Here is a 22,255-nt window from a genome sequence, read left to right on the forward strand (position 1 = left end):
CACTGCCGTAACTCTACTTCCTTCCTGGTCACCCCTCCTATACTTCCTCCCTAGCTACTGATCAATCACCATTTTATTAAACAAGTACAAGAAACAAATCTTTACAGGGTAAAACCATTGTCCCACAGCACTTCTCTCTACAAAGTGCCTTGCCCATGACATTTTATCACAGGGACAGATGTGGAGGAATTAGGGGAAGGAATGGGGAAGAAACATGATCAAAATCCATGTGAGCATGCATGAAAGTATCAAAAAGTAAAAATTTTATATGAAAAAGAAATAAATACTTGGATTAAACTAAGTTAATAGAGTGTTGCTAGACAAAGTACAGCTCTCACACTGACAATACTACCCTTGTACAACTAATACCAACTAGTGGTATGTTACATTGCTAAGAGATGAGAAAAGAACAAATGTACCACAAAATGTTCTTAACATGTTAAATTAAAAAGCAAAGCACGTAAGGGACTGGCAAAAGAAAAGGCACAAACTCAAATGTGAAACCCAGACATGAGGCTACAAATTTATGACCAACTATAACACCAAGAATATGGCAGAGAGCCTGGCGGTGGTGGCGCACGCCTTTAATCCCAGCACTTGGGAGGCAGGGGCAGGTGGATCTTTGTGAGTTTGAGGCCAGCCTGGTCTACAAGAGCTAGTTCCAGGACAGACTCCAAGGCTACAGAGAAACCCTGTCTCGAAAAAACACAAAAAAAAAAAAAAAGAAAAGAAAAAAAGAATATGGCAGAGAAAAGACAGCCACTTTAATAAATTGTGCTGGGAAAATAGTTGCACAAGAATGAAATCAGACCATCATCTTACACTAAATCAAACATCAATTCAAAATAGATAAAATACTTTTTAAAAAATCAGAAGCTGTAAAAATACTATGAAAAAAGGGAGGAAAAACGCTATGACATTAGCCCACAAAAAAAAAGGAAAGGAAGGAAGGAAAAAAGGAAGGAAAGGAAGGAAGGAAAAAAGAAAGGAAAGAAGAAAGGAAGGAAGAAAAAGAAAAAAGTTTAAAAATAAATTTTGTCAGCCAGGAGTGATGGCCCACATGTTTGACCCAGCACTAAGGAGGCAGAGGCAGGAAGATCTCTGAATTTGCAGCCAGTCTGGTTAACAGATCAATTTCCAGGATAGTCAGAGCTATACAGAGAAATCCTGTCTTGAAAAACAAATAAATAGAAAAATAATAAATTATATATATCAACAGGCATGACAGTGATTCATCCCTTTCCTCTGCCTTGGAAAAGTCTGCAAATGAAACATTATGTGAAATCAGAAGACAGAATAGCCTGCTTTAAATCAAAGGCACATTATTAATTATTAACGTGCTTTAGTCAGCTTATCCTGAACATCTGTTCCCTCCTTTCACTCCTCCAGCAACTCAGTCCTGCCGACCCTCCGCATCCACAGTGGAGAACACACGAAACATTCTGGAGATGTCTCCTGAATCCTACACCACCACAAAACCAGTATTTTATAAATAAAAAAACAATCGGACAAACCATATGGAATGCTCAGAATATTATCACCTCTATTGTTTATATGATTTCTTGGGAAGGCCAAATACATTTTAAAGGAATAAGGAAAACATTCAGTGTCTAGTAACATTAAACAATATAACATTATACCATAGAAAAATTTTATATTTATAGAGAATAGGTCGATCCTGAGAAACAGTGTCAGCTCAGAAGTTCATCCTGTACGAGTCGCTGAATACATACCTAGACATCAAAGGTTAGCAGCCTATACATTCCGAAGCTCTAATTAGACCTTTGTACTTAATCTAAGGCTACATACAGTTTAGAGTAACATAGTTTAATGTGATGTTGTAAATACTCTGAGGTAAGATAGTAACAGTTTTATTTGTTCTTGGCTGTATGTTGGCTCCCAAACAGTGCCTGTATTTTTTAATGACGTCAACTGAAAAGGAAGATATGGGGAAGTGGGGTGGTAAATACTGCTCACAATAAAATTTAAATCACTCTTACACATAATGTAATAAAGTCCTGGGATACAGGGATGGCTGTAAGTTGTGCCAACGGCAGAGCACCGTGAGTGTCAGAGCAGGGCCAGGGTTCCCAGTACCTTTAGGAAAGAACAGTCCAGCTGTCTCGGGCCTATCCTAGACACATTTCTATTTAGGAGTATGAGGTTTAAAATAGACACCACTTGCTTTAATTCTATCAGAAATATATTGTCTTCAAAAACCTGTTTCTTAAAATACTCATGTACTTTTATTTCATAATGCATAATTAAGATTCTCTCATGTTGTTTTCAACCTTAAGCCCTAGAAAATAGAATTCAAAATTTACCAAGGACTCTTATAGAAGACTGTGTGTGTGCATGTGCATATGGAAACACACATAGACACACATCACAGAAATGTAATCAAAACTAGCTTTATATTTTTATATGAGCAAACGTGTGTAATATGATACTACAGGAATGGTATGAAATTGTTTTATGTGTGTGAAAAACAAATTCTCTGAAAACATTCTCCTTAAAGAGGTAAGATAAAGAAATATTAAAATAGTATGAATTCAGACTTTTATAGTTACAAATACTGCCAACTATAGCAAGATAAATTGTGTTTTACGTCTAATGATAAGCATTTAATGGAATGTACAAGTAATACTTTTAAGTCACTTGTTCACATACGCTAGTATTTGTGCTTTTTATTTTTACAATTGTACCTTATTGAAACCTTGCCCATCATCTAAGGTGCCTTTCTTTTCACATTTTCAAGTTACTTTATAAGCTCGGTGTGGTCAAGACTTTTCAGTTTGTAAACTCAGTAATTATATAATTTATTAATTTGATTGGACTTTTTACAGCAATTAAATAATTATAGATTAAGTACATAATTTTAATAACATTTAAAATGTAATCCTTCTTTTACATTAGCCCTAAAGGCATCTGATTTTTTTGTAAATAATAGAAAATTATTAACAAGAAGAAATAAATTCAGCATCTGCATGAGCTCAACAGGTCTTCACTTTTCTTTTTAAATGTTGGTAATGCGGTCCTGACATGTTTTTGCTGTCTTACGGGGCCTGCGCTGCCCTCCCTGGACCACAGCGGCCGATGGCCCCGCGCGCCCAGTGCTCTCTAAGCCGGGTTGGAACACTCATCACTTCAGCACACTCGGTCTCACTTTATTGTCATGTTAAGGAAAATCTCCCACTAACTGGTTACAGCCATGTTTTAATCACAACCTTCCTACTCCAGAGCTGCGAGCCGAGTTCTCGCAGCCACCGCCGCTACTGCAGGGCCATCTGCTTCATTTGATGGAGAAGTGCATCTCTGGCCAAGTGCGCCTCTGCAAGAGCCATTTTAGCTTGGGCCAGCTCCTTCTTAAGAGACTCGTTCTCCTCCATGAGCTGAAACGACACATTTGGAAGTCAAGAGACTATAATCACTTCCAGAACACGTAACTGTTTTATGCAGCGTCACTTAGGATATAAGCCACCCAGTGCTAGTGAGGGTTCACTTGAGCTCAAAGTTGCTTCCAGGAGCTATTTGAAAGCACTTACTATACAATTAAAAGTGTTCCTAAATTTTGACCCAGTAACTCAAAATACTAGCTAACTTCTCACTTCCGACTGTAGCAGTGATACTGTCTGGCTGCAGCATCCTTGGATAATGTCTTCAGCCACGGCTGACCTCCCTTCTCTGTTAGGACCTCTGTCCTCTGGCTGGGATGCCAGTTTTTTCTACTTCACACCCTCCCACCTGTCCTCTTTTCCTCTCTTATGAAGAACCCTGAGTTCTCAGTCTATTGGATTTCAGGGTCAGTCACTTTCTCGTTTACGTAAGTCACTCTCTTAGATGGCCTTTCTCTCCATGTGGTCCAAGTGAACCACTGACTAGAGAGAACCTGATCTCCAGACTCACATCCTCGACATTCCCATAGGTGTTTCCTTATGTGGGCAAAACTTTCTAAGGCTTCCTTCAAGATTCTGCCTCTCAGAGCCACAGCACATGAAGATACAATAAAACTAGGGACGGCCTGTCTTTACAAGCAGCAATTACAGTGCTGTTTCTGTACACAGTGAGAGTGGTCATCTGGGGAATCCTTGAATAGATCAATAAACTCCTTCAACCTTTAGAGAACTAAAACTCGGCAGGATATTTTGTTTATTTATAATTGCAAACAATCAGAAGCAACTTGGATGTTAAGAAATGTCAAACAGAAGGTTCAGAAATGATAATCCATCCACATTCAGCCACTGAAATGAGCTTGAAGCAAAATGTAATATAAGAAACATCTTATATAGCTAGGCAATGGTGGCACACGCCTTTAATCCCACCACTTGGGAGGCAGAGGCAGGTGGATCTCTGTGAGTTCAAGGCCAGCCTGGTCTACAAGAGCTAGTTCCAGGACAGGCTTCAAAGCTACAGAGAAACCCTGTCTCGAAAAACCAAAAAAGAAAGAAAGAGAGAGAGACAAAGGGAAGAAAGGAAGGAAGGAAGGAAGGAAGGAAGGAAAAAGAAAGAAAGATGTTATACAATGCTAAGGAAAATATATATATATATATATACACACACACACTTGAAAATTGATTTTTAAAAATGAGTAAGATTCTAGAAGGACAAGAATACTGACAGTACTTCAAGAAGGAGAAGGAATCAGAGTGTTCTCTTACCTCGTTTAGCATCAATAACCCTCTTAATGCTATGTACATTCAGTCATCAACATGCTTTACTGAAAGACATCACAGGGGTTTTGAACTATTTGTGTTTCAGTAATTATGAAATGCTACAATTTCCTATTACCTGTTCCCTTGTAAAGTTGAAGGAGCATTCTGGACAGCCGATGGACTGAGAAGGCCAAGGGACCTCTGGGCTCGTCTGAGTGGCTTGGGTGACACTGGGTGGCTTCCTCACATCACACTTCCCACTGCTCAGGACCACTGAGTCACGGCTGGCATCGTCTTGGAAATCAGTTTCAGTGTTAAACACGTGGGAATCTGATCAAACAAATAAGCACTCAGATAACAATTCCAAGTCATTTGACTAATCATTAAGATCTATTATGAAAAATTTAAAGGGAAAATATATTGTTAGCATGAAGATAGAAATGTATGATAGAAAAATAGGAAAGGAAAAACACAGCAAAATCAAAATCTCACTCGTTCAAAAGATCCCAAAACAATAACAACATGCCAAGAAACTGAAGATAAAATCAAGATGCTTGTAACAGAGACACAAGCTGTACAAAATATTAGCAAAGTGAACATACCACATATAAAAATATAAATAGACCCGAGGCAAGTAGTAAGCAATGCAAGACTGCCTTACATTTTAAAAACTTCAAATAATTCTATATATACAGAGAAATAGAGCTATGTGATTCCTCAGAGCCTAGAGAAAGGCTCCGGAGGGCTGGCATGGTGGCACGTGTCCTTAATCCAGCACTCGAGAGGCAGAAGCAGGCAGATGTTTGTAAATTCTAGGGCAGCCTGGTCCAAATGTGAATTCAAGGAAAGTCAGGGCTATGTAGAGAAAAACAAACAAACAAACAAACAAACAAAAAGGAAAAGCGACAATTGAAAAATCCTACTCCTTACCATAATAAAAGTTTAGACAAACTGGCAACAGAAGGGAACTTCCTCAGTGTGTCATAGGGTATCAATAGACACCCTACATCTGTATCCTCAATGTGATGGAGGGCATATATGCTCATTGTGACAATGGGTACTGATAGACACCCCACAGCTGTATACTTAGTGGTACTTTTCCTCTTTGCCCAAATCAGGAACAGGGCAAGGATGTGTGTTCTTACAACCTCAATATTGCCCAAGCGGTTCTTGGCCATTGCAACTGGGCAGAGAAGGAAATTAAGACATCCAAACTATAAGGAAGGAGCAAGACACTTACAAATGATATGATCTTACACACATACACACACACACACACATACACACACACCAAAAAAAAAAAAATAAGGAACTGGCTTAAAAAAAAATTGGAGGTCTAGAGAGATGGCTCAGTGGCTAAGAACACTGGCTGCTCTTCAGAGGTCCTGAGTTCAATTCCCAGCATCCACATAGTGGCTCACAGCTGCCTATGAGATCTGCTGCTCTCTTCTGGCGTGTAGATGTACCTGAAAACAAAACACTGGTATACATAAAATAACTAAATCTAAATAAATAACTAAACAATTGGAATTAATAATTCTGTTCAGCAAGGTTATAGGATTTAAAAAAGATCATCTTAGCCAGGTGGTGGTGGCGCACACCTTTAATCCCAGCACTTGGGAGGCAGAGGCAGGCGGATCTCTGTGAGTTCGAGGCCAGCCTGGTCTACAAGAGCTAGTTCCAGGACAGGCTCCAAACCCACAGAGAAACCATGTCTCGAAAAACCAAAAACATAAAATAAAATAAAAAAGATCATCTTGCGTTGTGGGCCAGATGTAACCCACGAGGGCTTTAATTTGGTAGCATATTATGTCCAGTTGGGGTATTGTCTCCCTCAATACATGGTGACTATGCTTAACTTCTTTTTATATGTGTACATATTTTAGAGACCTTTTCCAGTACTAGGTCACGCAGCTTTCGAGGGGCCTTTATCTTGTTAGCGCCACCCCACATTCTCTCCTCTACCTGCCCTCCCATTCCTGCTAATCCTCCGTTGCAATTTTCCTTTTATCCCTTTATATCCTCGAAGAACCCTCCTTCCCTGATCCCTTACTAACAAACACTCAAATCTAAAGCGAAAGCTAATGTCTGCATATAAAACGAAGCATGCAATGTTCGTCTGTCTGGGACTTGGTTACCTCACACAGGATGTGTTTTTTTTTTTTCCTATGCTGTTATTTATTTATTTATTTTTTTTAAAGATCTTTTTTTTCTTTTCTTTTCTTTATTTAAATTTATTTATCTATTAAGGATTTCTGCCTCGTCCCCGCAACCGCTTCCCATTTCCCTCCCCCTCCCCCGATCAAGTCCCCCTCCCTCATCTGCTCGAAGAGCAATCAGGGTTCCCTGACCTGTGGGAAGCCCAAGGACTGCCCACCTCTATCCAGGTCTCGAAAGGTGAGCATCCAAACTGCCTAGGCTCCCACAAAGCCAGTACGTGCAGTAGGATCAAAAACCCACTGTAATTGTTCTTGAATTCTCAGTATTCCTCATTGTCCGCTATGTCCAGCTAGTCCGGATTTATCCCATGCTTTTTCAGACCTAGGCCAGCTGGCCTTGGTGAGATTCGGATAGAACATCCCCATTGTCTTAGTGTGTGGGTGCACCCCTCGTGGTCCTGAGTTCCTTGCTCGTGCTCCGTCTCCTTCTGCTCCTGATTTGGACCTTGAGATTTCTGTCCGGTGCTCCCGTGTGGGTCTCTGTCTCTGTCTCCTTTCATCGCCTGATGAAGGTTAATATTCATGAGGATGCCTATGTGTTTGTCTTTGGATTCACCTTCTTATTTAGCTTCTCTAGGAACATGAATTATATGCTCAATGTCCTTTATTTATGGCTAGAAACCAAATATGAGTGAGTACATCCCATGTTCCTCTTTTTGGGTCTGGCTTACCTCACTCAGGATAGTGTTTTCTATTTCCATCCATTTGTATGCAAAATTCAAGAAGTCCTTGTTTTTTACTGCTGAGTAATACTCTAATATGTATATATTCCATACTTTCTTAGCTCCATCCATTTACCTGCATCTTTCATAATTTCATCTGTCTTAACAGCTGAATAACTGTGTAAGCCCAGTGTTTCTATGGGGAAATGGAAGGCAGAGTAGGGGAGCTGCTGGCTTGCAGGCAGCTGGCTGGAGTAAAGAGTGTCAGGGACAAAGAGATTCGGGCTCCAACAAGATGGAAGGTGAGGACGAACCAATACCCGAGGTTGCCCTCAGACATTCATGTGCTCACTGTGGCATGAATGTGCACACGGACACACACAGACAGGGGCAGGGTCACACGAAACCACAAAGGCCTTTCTTCTTTTCATTCAAGACTTATCTGCAGAGCAGATATCAAGCTAACTACTGAAGAGTTACCTCCAGGGTTTGCACATAAATACTGAAGACTAAAGCCACAGGCATTCCTCAGTCATCGCTACGGCAAATCCCTACAAAGTAAACAAGCAGTGACAAAGACAAGCGGCACGGACCCAGCCCAGTGTCAGCACGTAAGGCGCTCCTCTGTAAGGTGTACCTCTGATGTGGAAACTGCCATCATCGTTCCTCTCCACCACAAGGTGATCAATATGCACAGTCACAGGGCTTGGCTGCAGGGACACCGTGCTGCTGCGGGGACTGTCATCCTAGAGGTAAGGGACAAAATATTGGCATGTTCTTATTAAAATAGTTGAGGCAGGCCTTTAATCCCAGCACTTGGTGAGTTCAAGGCCAGCCTGCTCTACAGCGTGAGTTCCAGGACAGCCAGGGCTGCACAGAGAAACCTTGTGTCAAAGGGGAAAATATTAAAATGATCAACTTAAATAAACATGACTTTAGTTCATTCTACTTTTAGTGACTTAAAAGTTGATATAATTTTAGTTATTATGTCAAAAAAATTGTCGGCACTATTTTCCCTTCTAGAAAGGATCTGTGAGCTCCACTGCAAAGACTACTCTCTCACTTTCATCCGTTCCAATGGGGGCATAATGTGGAGAAGGCATGACCTCACCAGAAGAGGGAAAGCAAACATTTACGAAAACAAAAACTCAGCTCTTAACATACTTTCAAGTTTATCTTTGTATTGGAAACTTGTATCTTCATTGGCATCACAGTTGCAACAGTCTCATCTTCCAAAAAATGTTGAATATTCAAAAGAGAAGATGTTAGAAACTCAGTACTAAAGTTCTCTATGTGGCATTGGAGAAATCCGTTTTTTTCTGCAAGCAAAGAGTGTATTACAGCACCGGGTCCACTTTCAAACCTCAGAGAAATCTCAGGAGAGGATTTGGGATGGATTCCAGCTTTCTGGTCAGAACCTAAGAAACAAACATACAAACTGTAACTTTGTTACATTACTAAAAAGAACATTATATGCCATTAAGATTACAGTAGAATATTAAATACACCGCATATTAAAGGAATATATGAAACAGCTTTAATATTTACTATTTTAAATGATTGTCTAACATAAATAAGATATATCATAAGAACCACAATTTCACTTTTTCGGGGTAATTTTTAAATAAAATACTGGCAGCTTTTCTACAATTTTTACTTTTTCATAATAGGGAAATTCATGATACACTCTGAAAGGATGCACTCTTCAGATCCGACACCCATGTGAGCACCCAGCTATGTCTCTGTAATAAGACAGACAACCGTGGCAAAGAGGCCACGGCATTTAAAATCATTCTTAGGCTCTGAACCTTCCGCATTAAATAAATCAGGGCCTTGAACAATGTGAATGTACACAGAGAAGATGCTATTGCAGCAACCCTAGAGAACACTTAGAACTGAAATTAGAGTAAAGAACACATGCAATTCATAATTACATTTTTTTCTGGATTGACCTTGTGCCAAGAAAGAATTTGAGTTGGTTTGCCAAGATAAAAACCAACATTTAAAAACAAAATTTAAGCTTCAACAAAACTTTTAGAGAACATCCTATTTAAAAGGCTGCTAATAATGGAAAGACTGAAGTCAACTAGCTGTGAACAGAAATTGTGGGATATTTTGCTTGTTTATTGTATGACAAGTAATGTCAGCAACAAGCAACACGCACACGGCGCGCCAACCACCCCAGCTGCTGCAGGCTTCCATCAAAGACTACAGAAAGGCCAGGAACCTCTTTTTTTTTTTTTTCTAAACAAAATGGTATGTTTATCTCCACCTCCCAGGATAGGAAGTAACAGCATACCTTCCGATATTATGAGCCAGGCACAGAACACAAAATCAATTTACAGCGTCTTAAGAATCTCATGTGAACGGTGGTTCAAGGAGAACCCTTACCAAGTGGCCGACTCCCGAGGTAATGGCGCAGGCTGATGTTGCCTAGCTGACTGGGTGTCACCTGGTTCACCTGAAGGCAGACTTCCGTGTCCTCTCCCCGGATGTCAATCTCCCCGTGAATGCCAGTAATGTTAAATACCACAACTGACATCTATCAATGATTGTACAAATGTTGTTAGTGCAAAATTAAAGAAATAATAAAAGAAACAGAGACTAATCTCTACAAATACCATTCTGATGTATCCATCAAACTGCCCTTATAGCCCCCAAAGCCTAGCTATTGTATCGTATGATTCAAACTTAGAAATGGACTGCTTTTCAAGTGACAAAGTGATGCCACAAGTAAGAAATTCCACACCTTTGAGCTGTTTCACAGACTGTCACAAGCTGTGGAAAATTACCCGTAGGCTATGCATATACGGAATCTAAGAACGATACCAGCTCTGGGTTTAGAACTGGACTTTGTACAAAAGACACCTCGTACTTACATGTAAAAAATCCAATATTCAAAATTTTCTTGAGGCCTTCTGTACTTCCGTACCCAAGAGCTTTGGACAAAGGATGCTCAATCTTTGTAGAAAAACCCTAGCTGCTTTTGTTTTCAATCCACAAAGATAAAGTATTTTGGTTACAAATACCAGTAATATGACATTTTCAGCTATGAATGAATGTTCATCAAAAGTAGGGTATGTCTAAATTCTTTCATAATATTTCACTGTATCAGAAAGGTGTAAAAGAAACTAGCAACCTATTTCCTTTGTAGAAGGACCTTCACTGTAAGGACTGGCTACCATCTGTGCCATCAAACTTTTAAAAAGTATCCTCAAAGGGAACTAAAATATTGGTCAAAATATAAATGGGACAGAGATTGAAAAACGAAGAACAGATCTACTCCCTCCCTTCTTCAAAACAAACAAAATGCCAGGCAGTAGCACCCCTTTAATCCCAGCACTTGGGAGGCAGAAGCAGGTGGATCTCTGTGAGTTCGAGACCAGCCTGGTCTACAAGAGCTAGTTCCAGGACAGGCTCCGAAGCTACAGAGAAACCCTGTCTCGAAAAATCAAAAAAAACAAAACAAAAAAAAAAATAAAAAACAAAACAACACAGACAGCAAGCCCGGGAGCAGCGGTGACTAGGCGGAAAGAGCGCTCAGGAGCAGCAACACAGAAGTGACCAGCCAGTACTTAAGCTGTCATCGTGTGAATGAAGGCCTAGAGGTGCACGGATCCAGCATGAAGGACAGTTGGCATTTCTTCAGAGAACTCTGAGACGCTTACCAAGTCATCGCGGCTCTCTGGAGCACCCTCAGAGTTCGTGCTGACGGCATCGGGAGAGGCTTCCCCACAATTCTGCCTGTTTGCACTGGTGTTCACACTCTCTGCTGGGCTCTGGCAATTTGCATTGGAGTTCCTCTTAATTGCTGAAATAATACAAAAGTAAATTAATAAATTAAAATCTGTTTATATATGTTCCAGCAACATTTATTTTTATCAAAAATAGACTACCCCCTTTAACTCTTTCAAGCAAAGCCTTGTTTAGTAGCACTAAACAAACAGAGTCAATACGGTCCCTTAGCACAGCAATAAACTGCCAGAGATTTATTTTGCTGGCCAGATGTGTATGAACTTGACACAACTATAACCATTTGAGAGAAAGAAACATCAATTGAGAACAAGCCACCATGAGAGAGGGCTGTGGGCCAGACTGGAGAGCATTTTCTTAATTAGTGATTGATGGCGGAGGTCCAGCCCCTTGTGGTCCTGGGTTCTGTAAAGAAAGCAGACTAAGCAAGCAATGGGGAACAAGTCAGTAAGTAGCATCCCCTCTACAGCCTCTGCATCAGCTCCTGCCTCCAGGTTCCTGCCCTGTTTCAGTTCCTTTCCTGGCTTCCTTCACTGATGGCAGTGTCCTGTGGAAGGGTAAGCCCAATAAACCCTTTCCTCTCCAATTTGCTTTGTGGTCATGGTGTTTGAATGAAGCAATAGAGACCCTAATTAAGACAACATACTAAAGCCCTAAATCTAGTAACATAACAATGACACTATCACTAAGCACTAATAAACAAACAAAGCTCCTGCTGCTGTAGTGGCACTGCTGTGCCGGGAAAGCCCAGCCAGCTTTCCACCCTCATCTACCCACACTGCCTGACCTCTCACCGGCTAGAGGGAATCCCAGTCTCCGCTCACCTGGACTGAATACCCTACGACTCTTCTCCATTATTCTTAGCTGCCTGAATATTTCAGTTTGTTGTGCTTCAAAATACCTCAAGCTATCTATAGTAAATGAAGATAATCTTTGTGTCTATCACAGATTAATACTTTGAGATACATAAATACACATTACAAGCATGATAACAGAAGTCAAGAACACGAAAACATCAGGCCCAACTCAGCACTGTGTTAACCACTATGGAACTGTCTGGTCTATGTAATAAGCAGTAAGCTGTCCGCCAGACATGGCACAGGGAGGTGCTATGACGGTAACTGTGGTCTATGGAGTTAAGAGAGCATGTCAGAGTCTTCCTCACGGTCCAAGAATTAGGGGTTCTATGAAGAGAATTTTGGCTAAACAACAAAAAAGTAAGACCACTTTCCAAGCACAGTGTAAGGCTCTGAGGTAGAAAACATTTGTCACAGTAGAGAGAATGAGACATGGCTCCAGCAAGATGGCTCACTGGCTAATTTGCTACCAAATCTGACTACTTGAGTTCCATCCCTGGAATTCACATGGTAGAAGAGATGAACAAGTCCTGCAGGTTGTCCCCTGACCACTACACTCATGCCATGGAACATGCGTGCTAACCTGCCCACACACTCGCATAGACCGAACATGCGTGCTACCATGCCCACACTCTCCTATAGACAGAACATATACTACCCTGCGCACACTCCCATAGATGGAACATGCATGCTACCCTGTACACACACTCCCATAGACGGAACATGCATGCTACCCTGCGCACACTCCCATAGATGGAACATGTGTGCTACCCTACCACACACTCCTATAGATGGAACATGCATGCTACCCTGCGCACACTCACATAGACCGAACATGCATGCAACCATGCCCACACTCTCCTATAGACAGAAAATATACTACCCTGAGCACACTCCCATAGACAGAACATGCATGCTACCCTGTACACACACTCCCATAGACGGAACATGCATGCTACCCTGCTCACACACTACCATAGAACCCTGCCCACACTCTCCCATAGACAGAACATGCGTGTTATCCTGCCCACACACTCCCATAGACGGGACATGTGCTACCCTGCCCACACACTACTATAGCTAGATAAATGTAAAGAAAGAAAAAGAAAACAGGCATGTAGAAAAACTAGGGTCAAAATATAAAGAACATTTTCAAAAAGGATTAAGGTTTCTAAATTTCACAGCCTTAAAGCATGAAAAGTTCCTGAGATTAAACTGAAAAATAACATGATCAGATTTATATTTGAGGAAGCAATCTATTTATGGAGTGAAAACAGAAAACAAAAACAACCAACCAACCTGCAAATGAACAAAAGCAGATGTGAGGAGGGCCATTAGAAAAGCCACTAGGAAGTTACGCTCCAAGAATACAGGACAGGACGTACAGAAACTAAGTCGTTCTGTCTGTCTGGCTGATGTGATTAGCAAGCACTGGGTATGACTGTAAAAACTCAGGTAGCCCTGTGGTGAGAGCGCTCATCTCTAGTGCGGACGCCGCTGTCCTCCTTACCTTTCCCCAACAACACGTGGCTGTCACTGCCGTCACTCTCTTGCTGCTCTTCCAAGGCCGTGCTGTCCAGGGAGATGCTGTCCAGGGAGACCTGGGAGGCGCTCCTTCTCATGTTCTTGTAGGAAACACGGAGTGGGGCTGGGGCGGGTGGGCAGCGTTCCTTAGGTTGTATACTGTTGGCAAACGGAAGTAACAGGAAATTACTGCAGGCAGAGCAAAGAAGTTCATCCTAAAGTCCTCTCAGTAGCTGTGGGGAGAGCGAGTGCACTCTGTAATGCTGGGGCTGGGCAGGCAGAGGCCAGAGGAGCACAGGACTACTGCCCAGCCAGGACACAGAGGTGCAGGCCATCATGGAGACAATTTGTAGTAAAGCTAGTATATCACACAGCACCCAAAGGACACCAAAAAGTAGAAGCTCGAAGGCGTCCTCAGACTCGGGGAACAGACTCTTTCAAAGCCACATTTTGTCACGAGGTTTTCTGCTCCCAAACGAAGAAACAACAAAACTAAAACCATTTACATCCCAACAGTAGCACTACCTTAAAGATGGCTGGGATTTAAGTGCTCTGGCTGTGGGGACCTCTTCTTTACTCTCCTCCGAGTTCTCAGGGACTGAAGCCTCTTCAGGAAGGAAATCTTCGGCTCTGAAGATTGATTCCACGGTTCCACTTCCTTTACCAGCTAAAGCATTTGAAGGCATGTTTGGATTGCCGCCGTCACTCAGAGAAAACCTGTCTGCGTCATCTCTGCAGTTCAAGACACTGTCCGCGCCTGTGCAAGACACATCCTTTCTGTGACTGACTTCTGACATCATTTCTCCCGAGCCACTCTTGTAACCAAGCCCACTACTCTCATCTTCACTTATTTTCCCTAAATGTTTGTCTGATAAGTAGTCCAGAAAAGAAGTGCCCTTCTGCAGATTTGTGTCACTGGCTGACTTAAAAAGCAAAGGATCCTTTAAAGGGACATGGCTAAGGTCAACGCTCATGGATCTGTTGTCTGACATGTGATTGAGGGCTGCGTTTCTAATTCGATGCATACCACCACCATGTTTTCTCTTGGAAGACAGAACGCTCCCATTTTCTGAGGGCGGGTAGTCAGGAAGCAGAGGGCTCACGCTTTCAGAAGCCGGAGAGTGCAGAGTGCCCGCGTGGTCTACGGGATGTAGCAGCAGGGCCAGCTCCGCACTCCTAAGCAAAACCCCGATGCAAATGGAAGTCTGAGAAGCGGGGCTGCCGGTCACAGCTTCCACATCCTTCCGCAGGGTATCCGAAAGCAGAATGAGCGACTCGTGTATGAAGAGCAGCAGCAGATACTGGTAGTGGTTGATCTGCATGCTGATGTGTTTATGGACACGAACCAGGACGTGAACATCCGCATCCGAAGACGAAGAGGAAAGCCGTAAAAATGTTTCTGATGCAGGCCTCTGCCCACTGTTTGACAAAGGCTCAGACTCCGTACTGTAGTACTCCTTCAACAGTCTCTTCCGCTTCATCCGGCCAGCCAGATCACTGGATTCACTCTGGGAGGTATTAAGAGACACTTGATCACAAGTCTGGAGTTCTTTCTGTAATTCTGCATATCTCGTTGGTTGACAAATCCAGACAGACAGAGGGAAAGAGTCTACAAAGCTTATTGGCCGTCCCTTTCCACTTTTCATCCCCTCGTAGTCTATCCAAAACTGAGAAAAGTACACTGCCCACACATCGGTGGCAGCAGACATCTTAAGAGTGTTTTTATTCAACTGGGGAATAATATTCCCTTTATAAACTTCATGCATTTTGGTATCTTGCTCATGAGCATGTCTCTGGAAGATCGGATGTAGAAGATTAAAACTGTCACAGGATTTGGGGAATCTAGTGTAAGTTTTGCTAAAAAAGTCACAGTCTTTGAAGTCTTGAAACAAAGCTTCTAGATCCGAGTGCCGGCAGTTCGGGCAGTGCCTTGTGTTGGTGGCGGTCATTTCGGAACTCTGGATAGATACTGTGTGGGGCTGATCTTGATGGCAGCCTGCTTTCATTTCAGAAGGAATGACAAACTGGAAGGGAAAACAATCTTGTTCAATTTACAAATCTCTACATCTGGATAAAATATGAGAAAGACATGGAATTATTGTTATTGATACTTTCCCCGACATACTTCTTTCCTCTACTGATATAAATCACAACTTATCCCTCTGTTGAATCTTCTAGTAACTTCAGTTAAGGAATTAGCCACTAAAGAAGAGGACACACGCCTTACAGGACATCACACTGTTTTAACAATGCTCAGAATTATGGGTGTTCTATGTTTTTTTCTTCCTCAAGACAGGATTTCTCTGTAGCTTTGGAGCCTGTCCTGGAACTACAGACACATTTTTCAAAACTTACTATTTAAGGAGTACACAGAATAAAACTAAATCTGAGAAATGATATTGATATTTTTGTTAAGATTTTAAATCCAAGTGTTTTAAAAAATGAACCAGACAAATGACAGTGATTAGACAGGCAGATGGCATTGGATTCTGTTGCCTGGGCTGGGTGCAAGAGCACACACACACCTGCAGTCCCAGCATCCAGAAGAAAGAGACAGAGAACAAGCTAAGACAATGGTCAAACTTACTGAGATAATTCTCAGGGGTGAACTAAATCTAGTCTTGGAGATTTCATATCAAAGAGTGCAAAGTGGTTTCTGGGTACTGTTAGTACCCAGAAAATACAATGATCATTATTTAGATCTGTCTGAAACACAGTCATAGAACATGTTCCTTTATGCTAAATTGAAAGGATTTTTATTTATGACAGGAAATGTGGAATACTATTTGTACAGTTTTTAAAAGAGGCTATAGTACATAATCCATCAATAACAGATCTTGCAATAAATTTTCAGTTATGTTCAGGACTTTATTAATTAAACTTTTCATCTTTTCCCTTTAAAAACCTAAGAGTGTACACAGCTCAAACTAGAAGTTACTCATCCACAATAAAAAGCCATTTTTGTGTGAACTTTGGATATAAATAAAGGGAATAATATGAACAAATACAACCCAGACAATTTGAAAATTCTGTTGCATATTTAACCTCTTTAAGAAGAAAAAATATATAAACCCTGTAGCAGGACTGAAGGAACTAAAGATTTGTAAAGACCTTTCTTGTAGCATGTATTATGTATTTACTTACTTATTTAGATTTAGTATCACAGGGGGTGGAAGCCAGAGGACATCTTGCAAGAGTCCATTTTTCTTCCATGTGTGGGGCCCAGAGATTGAGCTCAAGCGATAAGGCTTGGCTACAAGCACCTTTCTCTGCTGAGCCATCCCACTAAACATTTACATTTTACTGCTCTATCTTACTTCCAATGAACAGAAGTTAGAGAAAAATTAAAATCATAAATATACAAATGGGGAAATGCAGTTTTTTAGATTTTCTCTGTGAGTCAAAATTCGATCTTAAATTTCAACATAAAAATTAAGATTATAATTAACTTTATTCCTATCTGAACACCATGCTATATCTTTGGTATTATAATACTGTCAGTTTTTTTTTTCTATAAAAACAGCTTTGCTCTTAGGGAGATGTAATGGCACACACCTTCAACTCCAGCACTTAGGAGGCAAAAGCAGGTTGATGGGTCTGTATGAGTTCCAGGCCAGCCTGGTTTACTTAGTGAGTTTTAGGACAGCCAGAGCTACATAATGAGATTCTGTCTGTCTTCTGTCTGTACCAGGACAGCCAACCCTGTCTGTCTGTCTCTGTCTCTGACTCTCTCTCTCTCTCTCTCTCACACACACACACACACACGCATGCGCGCGCACACGCATGCACACACACACACGCACGCACACACACACACACAGGAAAAACAAGCGTTGTTCTTACAACCACTTGTTTATACAATACCTTTAGCATTAAGCCATCAACTCGAATATCAACGTGCTCATCAGATTTTGAATTGTCATTCAGCTTGTACACAGCCATGAACTGATTAAGACTCTGTTTTAAATCTAGTAGAAACTGATTTAACCACAGAATGCTTCTTTCATCTACAGTAAACTGTAGAGCATTTAGCTGGCTATATAGGTTGGGTGATGGAACTGTGGAGAAAAAAATTTAAGCACCATTAATAAACATATAGTTATATTTCCCAAGAAAAGCTATTCTTAACAGGTTGCATTCTTTCTTAATAAATATCATATATGAAGTTAGATAGATATGTGACTAACAGCATATATAGACACAAGACATTTTTCAGTGCTTCATTAACTGAAAAATACAGTTCAATGTAAAATGAAATGTATGAACAGGAAGTACTGTCAGATTCACATCACCCTTTAAAAACACTGTGTCAAAGTCATGACCTGTGTGACCTGCCACAGTATCTTTACTGCCTGCATTGCACTAAGCATCCTCTAACGCCAGTTTCATGAGACAGCAACCACCCAAGAGCAAGAAGCACAAGCAACTCATTCCTCTTTAGTAAAGTCCTGGAACAGGGCTTCGGGCAAAGCAGTAACTCAATAATCGGCTAATTTATACTCAATTTGTTCCCAGTAAATGAATGCTGATAATTAGAGAGTATCTGAAACTACAAGCATATTAATCATAAAAGCTACAGGCTCCAGAACAGCTCAATAAGGTCTTTATTCTATATGACTATAAATCCTGAGAGAGGACCCCAACTTTCCCAGTAACACATGACACACCGAGTGAGGCTCCCCAGTTTCTGGTAACCATGGTTCACAGTTACGGTAGCTATAACTAAGAGCTCAACAATTGAACTATTCTTTCAATTTACTGATACTACCTCCTACAGAAACAACTCGAGTTCCTAGCTGAATGTATTGAGGGAGAGAGATAATACATGTGTAGAATTTCAGATCAAATTAAAAAAAAAAAAAGAAATCCCAACCTGTAGAAAACCAAAAGAAAGAATATTCCACCAATGTGCATTTGATTTAGGGGGCTTGCGTTCATCTCTTCACTCAATTTACAAAAGCAAAAAAACATCCACTGAAGGTCTATATTTTATGCATTATGCTAGGGACAAAAAAAATAAGAGAAATAAAGCATGGTCCAATTCCATTAAAAATTTCTATACGGCAGATAAAATGAAATGAAAAGAGTGACTCAAGCCTCTCAGAGATCAGCTGTGATGCCGAGGTGTCTGCCTTCAGTAATAAGAGAAAGAAGAGCGCAGAGGAGAACGCTTCACTGTCCGGAAGGAAGGGAAATTTCTATTTTAAGACAGTGATGGCAGTAGCCATAGAGAAGACTAGAGAGCAGAGACTGTCCCCAAGCTGGGCACAAGAGAGATGGAACACTGAGCAGCAGAGGGCTCTGTGTGGCATTTCTAACAGGGTTTCCGGATGACCTTGTAGCTCAAAGATATTACTGTGCTTATTTGCTGTTTTGGTGGACATTTGTTTGTCTGGGGTTGGGGTGATGCTGAGGGCTGAAACCAAGCATTTCCAGTACCAAACGAGCATTCTGATACTAAGCTACATCTCAGCCCTAAAAACAAATCAAACTAGCTAGCAGAACCCTTTACTGGGCTCATAATATTAAGGAAAGGGAGCAGTATACAATTAAAATATGAAAAAGAGGCACATGTGTTAAAAACAAGATCAAAAATACTATACTTGTTTCTATGAGCCAAACTGCACATTTTACCCCATGCTCCAAAGTCCTTTTGTTAAAGTCTTTAGATTCAGGACCTCAGTGACTATTTGGAGATAGAGCTTCAGAAGAGGAAGCAAGGCAAGGAGAGTCCATGTGAGTGCCCTTGTCCACTGTGGCTGATGCACAGTGGCACACACTTTTAGCCTGCACTTAGGAGGAAGAGACATGAAGCCAACCTGGTCAATATAGCAACTTCCAGGCCAGACAAAAAAGGCTACAGAGGCCGGGCGGTGGTGGCGCACGTCTTTAATCCCAGCACTCGGGAGGCAGAGGCAGGCGGATCTCTGTGAGTTCGAGACCAGCCTGGTCTACAAGAGCTAGTTTCAGGACAGGCTCCAAAACCACAGAGAAACCCTGTCTCGAAAAACCAAAAAAAAAAAAAAGGCTACAGAGAGAGATACTGTCTCAAAAGAAGAAGGAAGAGGAGGAGGATGAAGAAGGAAGAAGAAGAAAGAAGAAGAGGAAGAAGAAGAAGAAGAAGAAGAAGAAGAAGAAGAAGAAGAAGAAGAAGAAGAAGAAGAAAAGGAGGAGGAGGAAGAGGAAGGAAGAAAGAAGTAGGGGAAGAAGAGGAGGAAGATGAAAAGGAAGAGGAGGAGGAAGAGGACGAGGATGAAGAGTGCCCTAGGGAACAGGGCAATACTAAAGGAGGAAGCAGTGGGTAGACCATGCTTGGGTTTCAGCTGTGCCATTTCAGTACTCAGAAGACACTGAGGACATGTTCCAACCCTACCTACTGAGTCAGAAGAACAGCCAAGGGAAACAAGGAGTGAGTGCACACACAGAGAAATGTTGGAAAACGGAAAACCAAGGATTAGATGTCATCAGTTTGGAACAAACAAGGAAAAGTATGATAAAATATGTGGACATTTCTCTAACGTGATTTCTAGAATGCCTTATTTTATAAAAAAAAAAAAGCAAACCAATTTCAGGAACATCAAAACTTCCTGTTGAAATGAAAAGCCTACATTCAAAAGTCCACACTGGGCTGGGGAGATGGCTCAAACTGCTCCTGCAGAGGGCCTGGGTCTGATTCCCCGCATCCATGTGGCAGCTCACAACCATCTGTAACTCCAGTTCCAGGGGATCTGACACTTTTCTGGGTTCCTCACATTCTACATGCACAGATATATGTGCAGGTAAGACATCCATGTACACAAAGTAATAATTTGTAAATAATTAAATCATCATTAAGGAAGCAGGCAAAATATTGCAAGGATGAGGACTAGGGTCTGCAGGACCCATGCAACAGAAGCCAGGCCTGCCCACCTGTGACCCCAGGACAGGGAAGTAAAGACACAGGAGCCCCTGGGGTGACTCAGCCAGCTGCCTAACATACTTGGAGCCCGGCCAGGGATACATCCTGCCTCTAAAAGCAAAGCGGGTCGAGCATGGTGCCGCACACCTTTAGTCTCCAGGAGGGAGAAACATGCAGATCTTTAGTTCAAGGCCAGCCTGATCTACACAGCAAGACTACCAGGTCAGCCAGGGCCACAGAGTGTGATCCGATCTAAAAAAGTCAAAGCAAAAACCAAATAAACAAAAACAAAGTGGACAGTGCATAAGAAAAATGACACCTGAAGTTGGTGTCTGACCTCCACACACATACATCTGTGTGCCTAAAGACACACGCACACACACACACACACACACACACACAGTGTGTGAAGATCACAATTCAAAGGAAGACTTTAATTTGAAGACTTATGGTGAAATGAAACAAAAGTGCATCATTTTAATATTCAAATAAACAAATATATAATCATTTTAACTTGAGGAAGCCAAAATAGCTTATAAGAGTCAAGACAAATTCTTTATAGCTAAAAAGAAAACCATGACTATTCATTTTTAGTAAACCAGAGTTTATAATTCCAACTTGCCAATGGAATTTTACAAAAGAAAAAGATGACAATTTTCTTCAATAACATTCATTCATATTTCATTTAACAAGGAGTTAGTAACACAAAAAAGCAGGCTAAAAGCACACAGAATTAGTCATAAATGCCACAAGATTCCTGCTATCAAAGATGCCACAATAGGAAGGAAAAAGGACATATGAACAACTGTTGACAATGTGCACAAATCTAGAATAAAGGTATGTCCTAAACACAGAGAGAAGAGTCAATTTTCCTGTTTAAATTAATAAAACCCAAAATGTTCATCCACAAAAGTCAGTAATAAACAAACAATAACAAAGTAAACTCTCTTACTTGGAAAGTCTTTCCCATCCGGATAGTAATATTCCGTGAACTCTATATAGACAGCTGACATTTCTTGTGGAAGATACAGGGATTTTTTGTTGCAGGAAATCATACTTTTGGGGGAAGAGCGACATTGTTCTGCTGTAGAGACCTGAGAAAACAAGTGTGCGTAGATTATACAGAATAAAGCCCTTTCCAAAGACTTTTTACAATGTGCACACACATCACTTTCATCTTGAAATCTCGTCTGGGCTCGTGGGTAAACGTCCTTGCTGCCGAGCCTGAGAGCCACAAGGTAAAGAGAACTGAGTCCTCCAAGTTGTCCTCTCACGTCTACACATGTGCTGTGCTGTGTGCAGGTGACACACTAAACACATAAGGGCATGTCCAAAAATAACATCCAAAATGAAATATCTACCAGTCACTCAGGAAACTCTAGAACCAGCTTTAAATCTTTATCCATTAAAAACTTAACAACACAGAGAAACCCTGTTCTGAAAAAAAAAAAAAAAGGAAAAAAGCTTCACTTTGTACACCATCTTCAATGAACTTACTATTTTGAGCCTTAAAAATGACAGAAAAATAGCAATAATCATATTTTACTAGTTAATATAGAGAAATGAGTGGCAGATTGAAGACACAGAGTGGAATCAAGGCCAGAATATTTTCCCAGGATGTTCTCTATAATTCGCCATAGATTCTCTATTATATTATTTTAGCATTTTAGAGTTTGCAATATAGAAAAAA

At 41.1% G+C, this 22,255-nt stretch overlaps 1 protein-coding gene across 2 annotated transcripts in view; it reads right to left on the reverse strand.

Annotated features, from left to right (window-relative positions):
* Positions 1-1,532: 1,532 nt before the first annotated feature.
* The window catches only part of Uhrf1bp1l (UHRF1 binding protein 1 like), a 69,104-nt gene continuing 48,381 nt past the window's right edge, over positions 1,533-22,255 (reverse strand). For both annotated transcript variants that reach the window (XM_041665084.1, XM_041665093.1), the window contains 10 exons: positions 21,518-21,659; positions 17,532-17,725; positions 14,193-15,691; positions 13,654-13,826; positions 11,202-11,344; positions 9,925-10,075; positions 8,698-8,951; positions 8,171-8,279; positions 4,789-4,982; positions 1,533-3,392 (listed from right to left, as the gene is read on the reverse strand). In XM_041665084.1, coding sequence (XP_041521018.1) covers positions 3,273-3,392; positions 4,789-4,982; positions 8,171-8,279; positions 8,698-8,951; positions 9,925-10,075; positions 11,202-11,344; positions 13,654-13,826; positions 14,193-15,691; positions 17,532-17,725; positions 21,518-21,659 — 2,979 coding nt within the window. In that variant the 3' untranslated portion in view covers positions 1,533-3,272. The remainder of the gene's footprint in view (positions 3,393-4,788; positions 4,983-8,170; positions 8,280-8,697; positions 8,952-9,924; positions 10,076-11,201; positions 11,345-13,653; positions 13,827-14,192; positions 15,692-17,531; positions 17,726-21,517; positions 21,660-22,255) is intronic.

Source organism: Microtus oregoni, unplaced genomic scaffold (assembly GCF_018167655.1).
Source record: "Microtus oregoni isolate MIOR12 unplaced genomic scaffold, Mior012 000001F_ref0000356, whole genome shotgun sequence".
NCBI lineage: Eukaryota > Metazoa > Chordata > Mammalia > Rodentia > Cricetidae > Microtus > Microtus oregoni.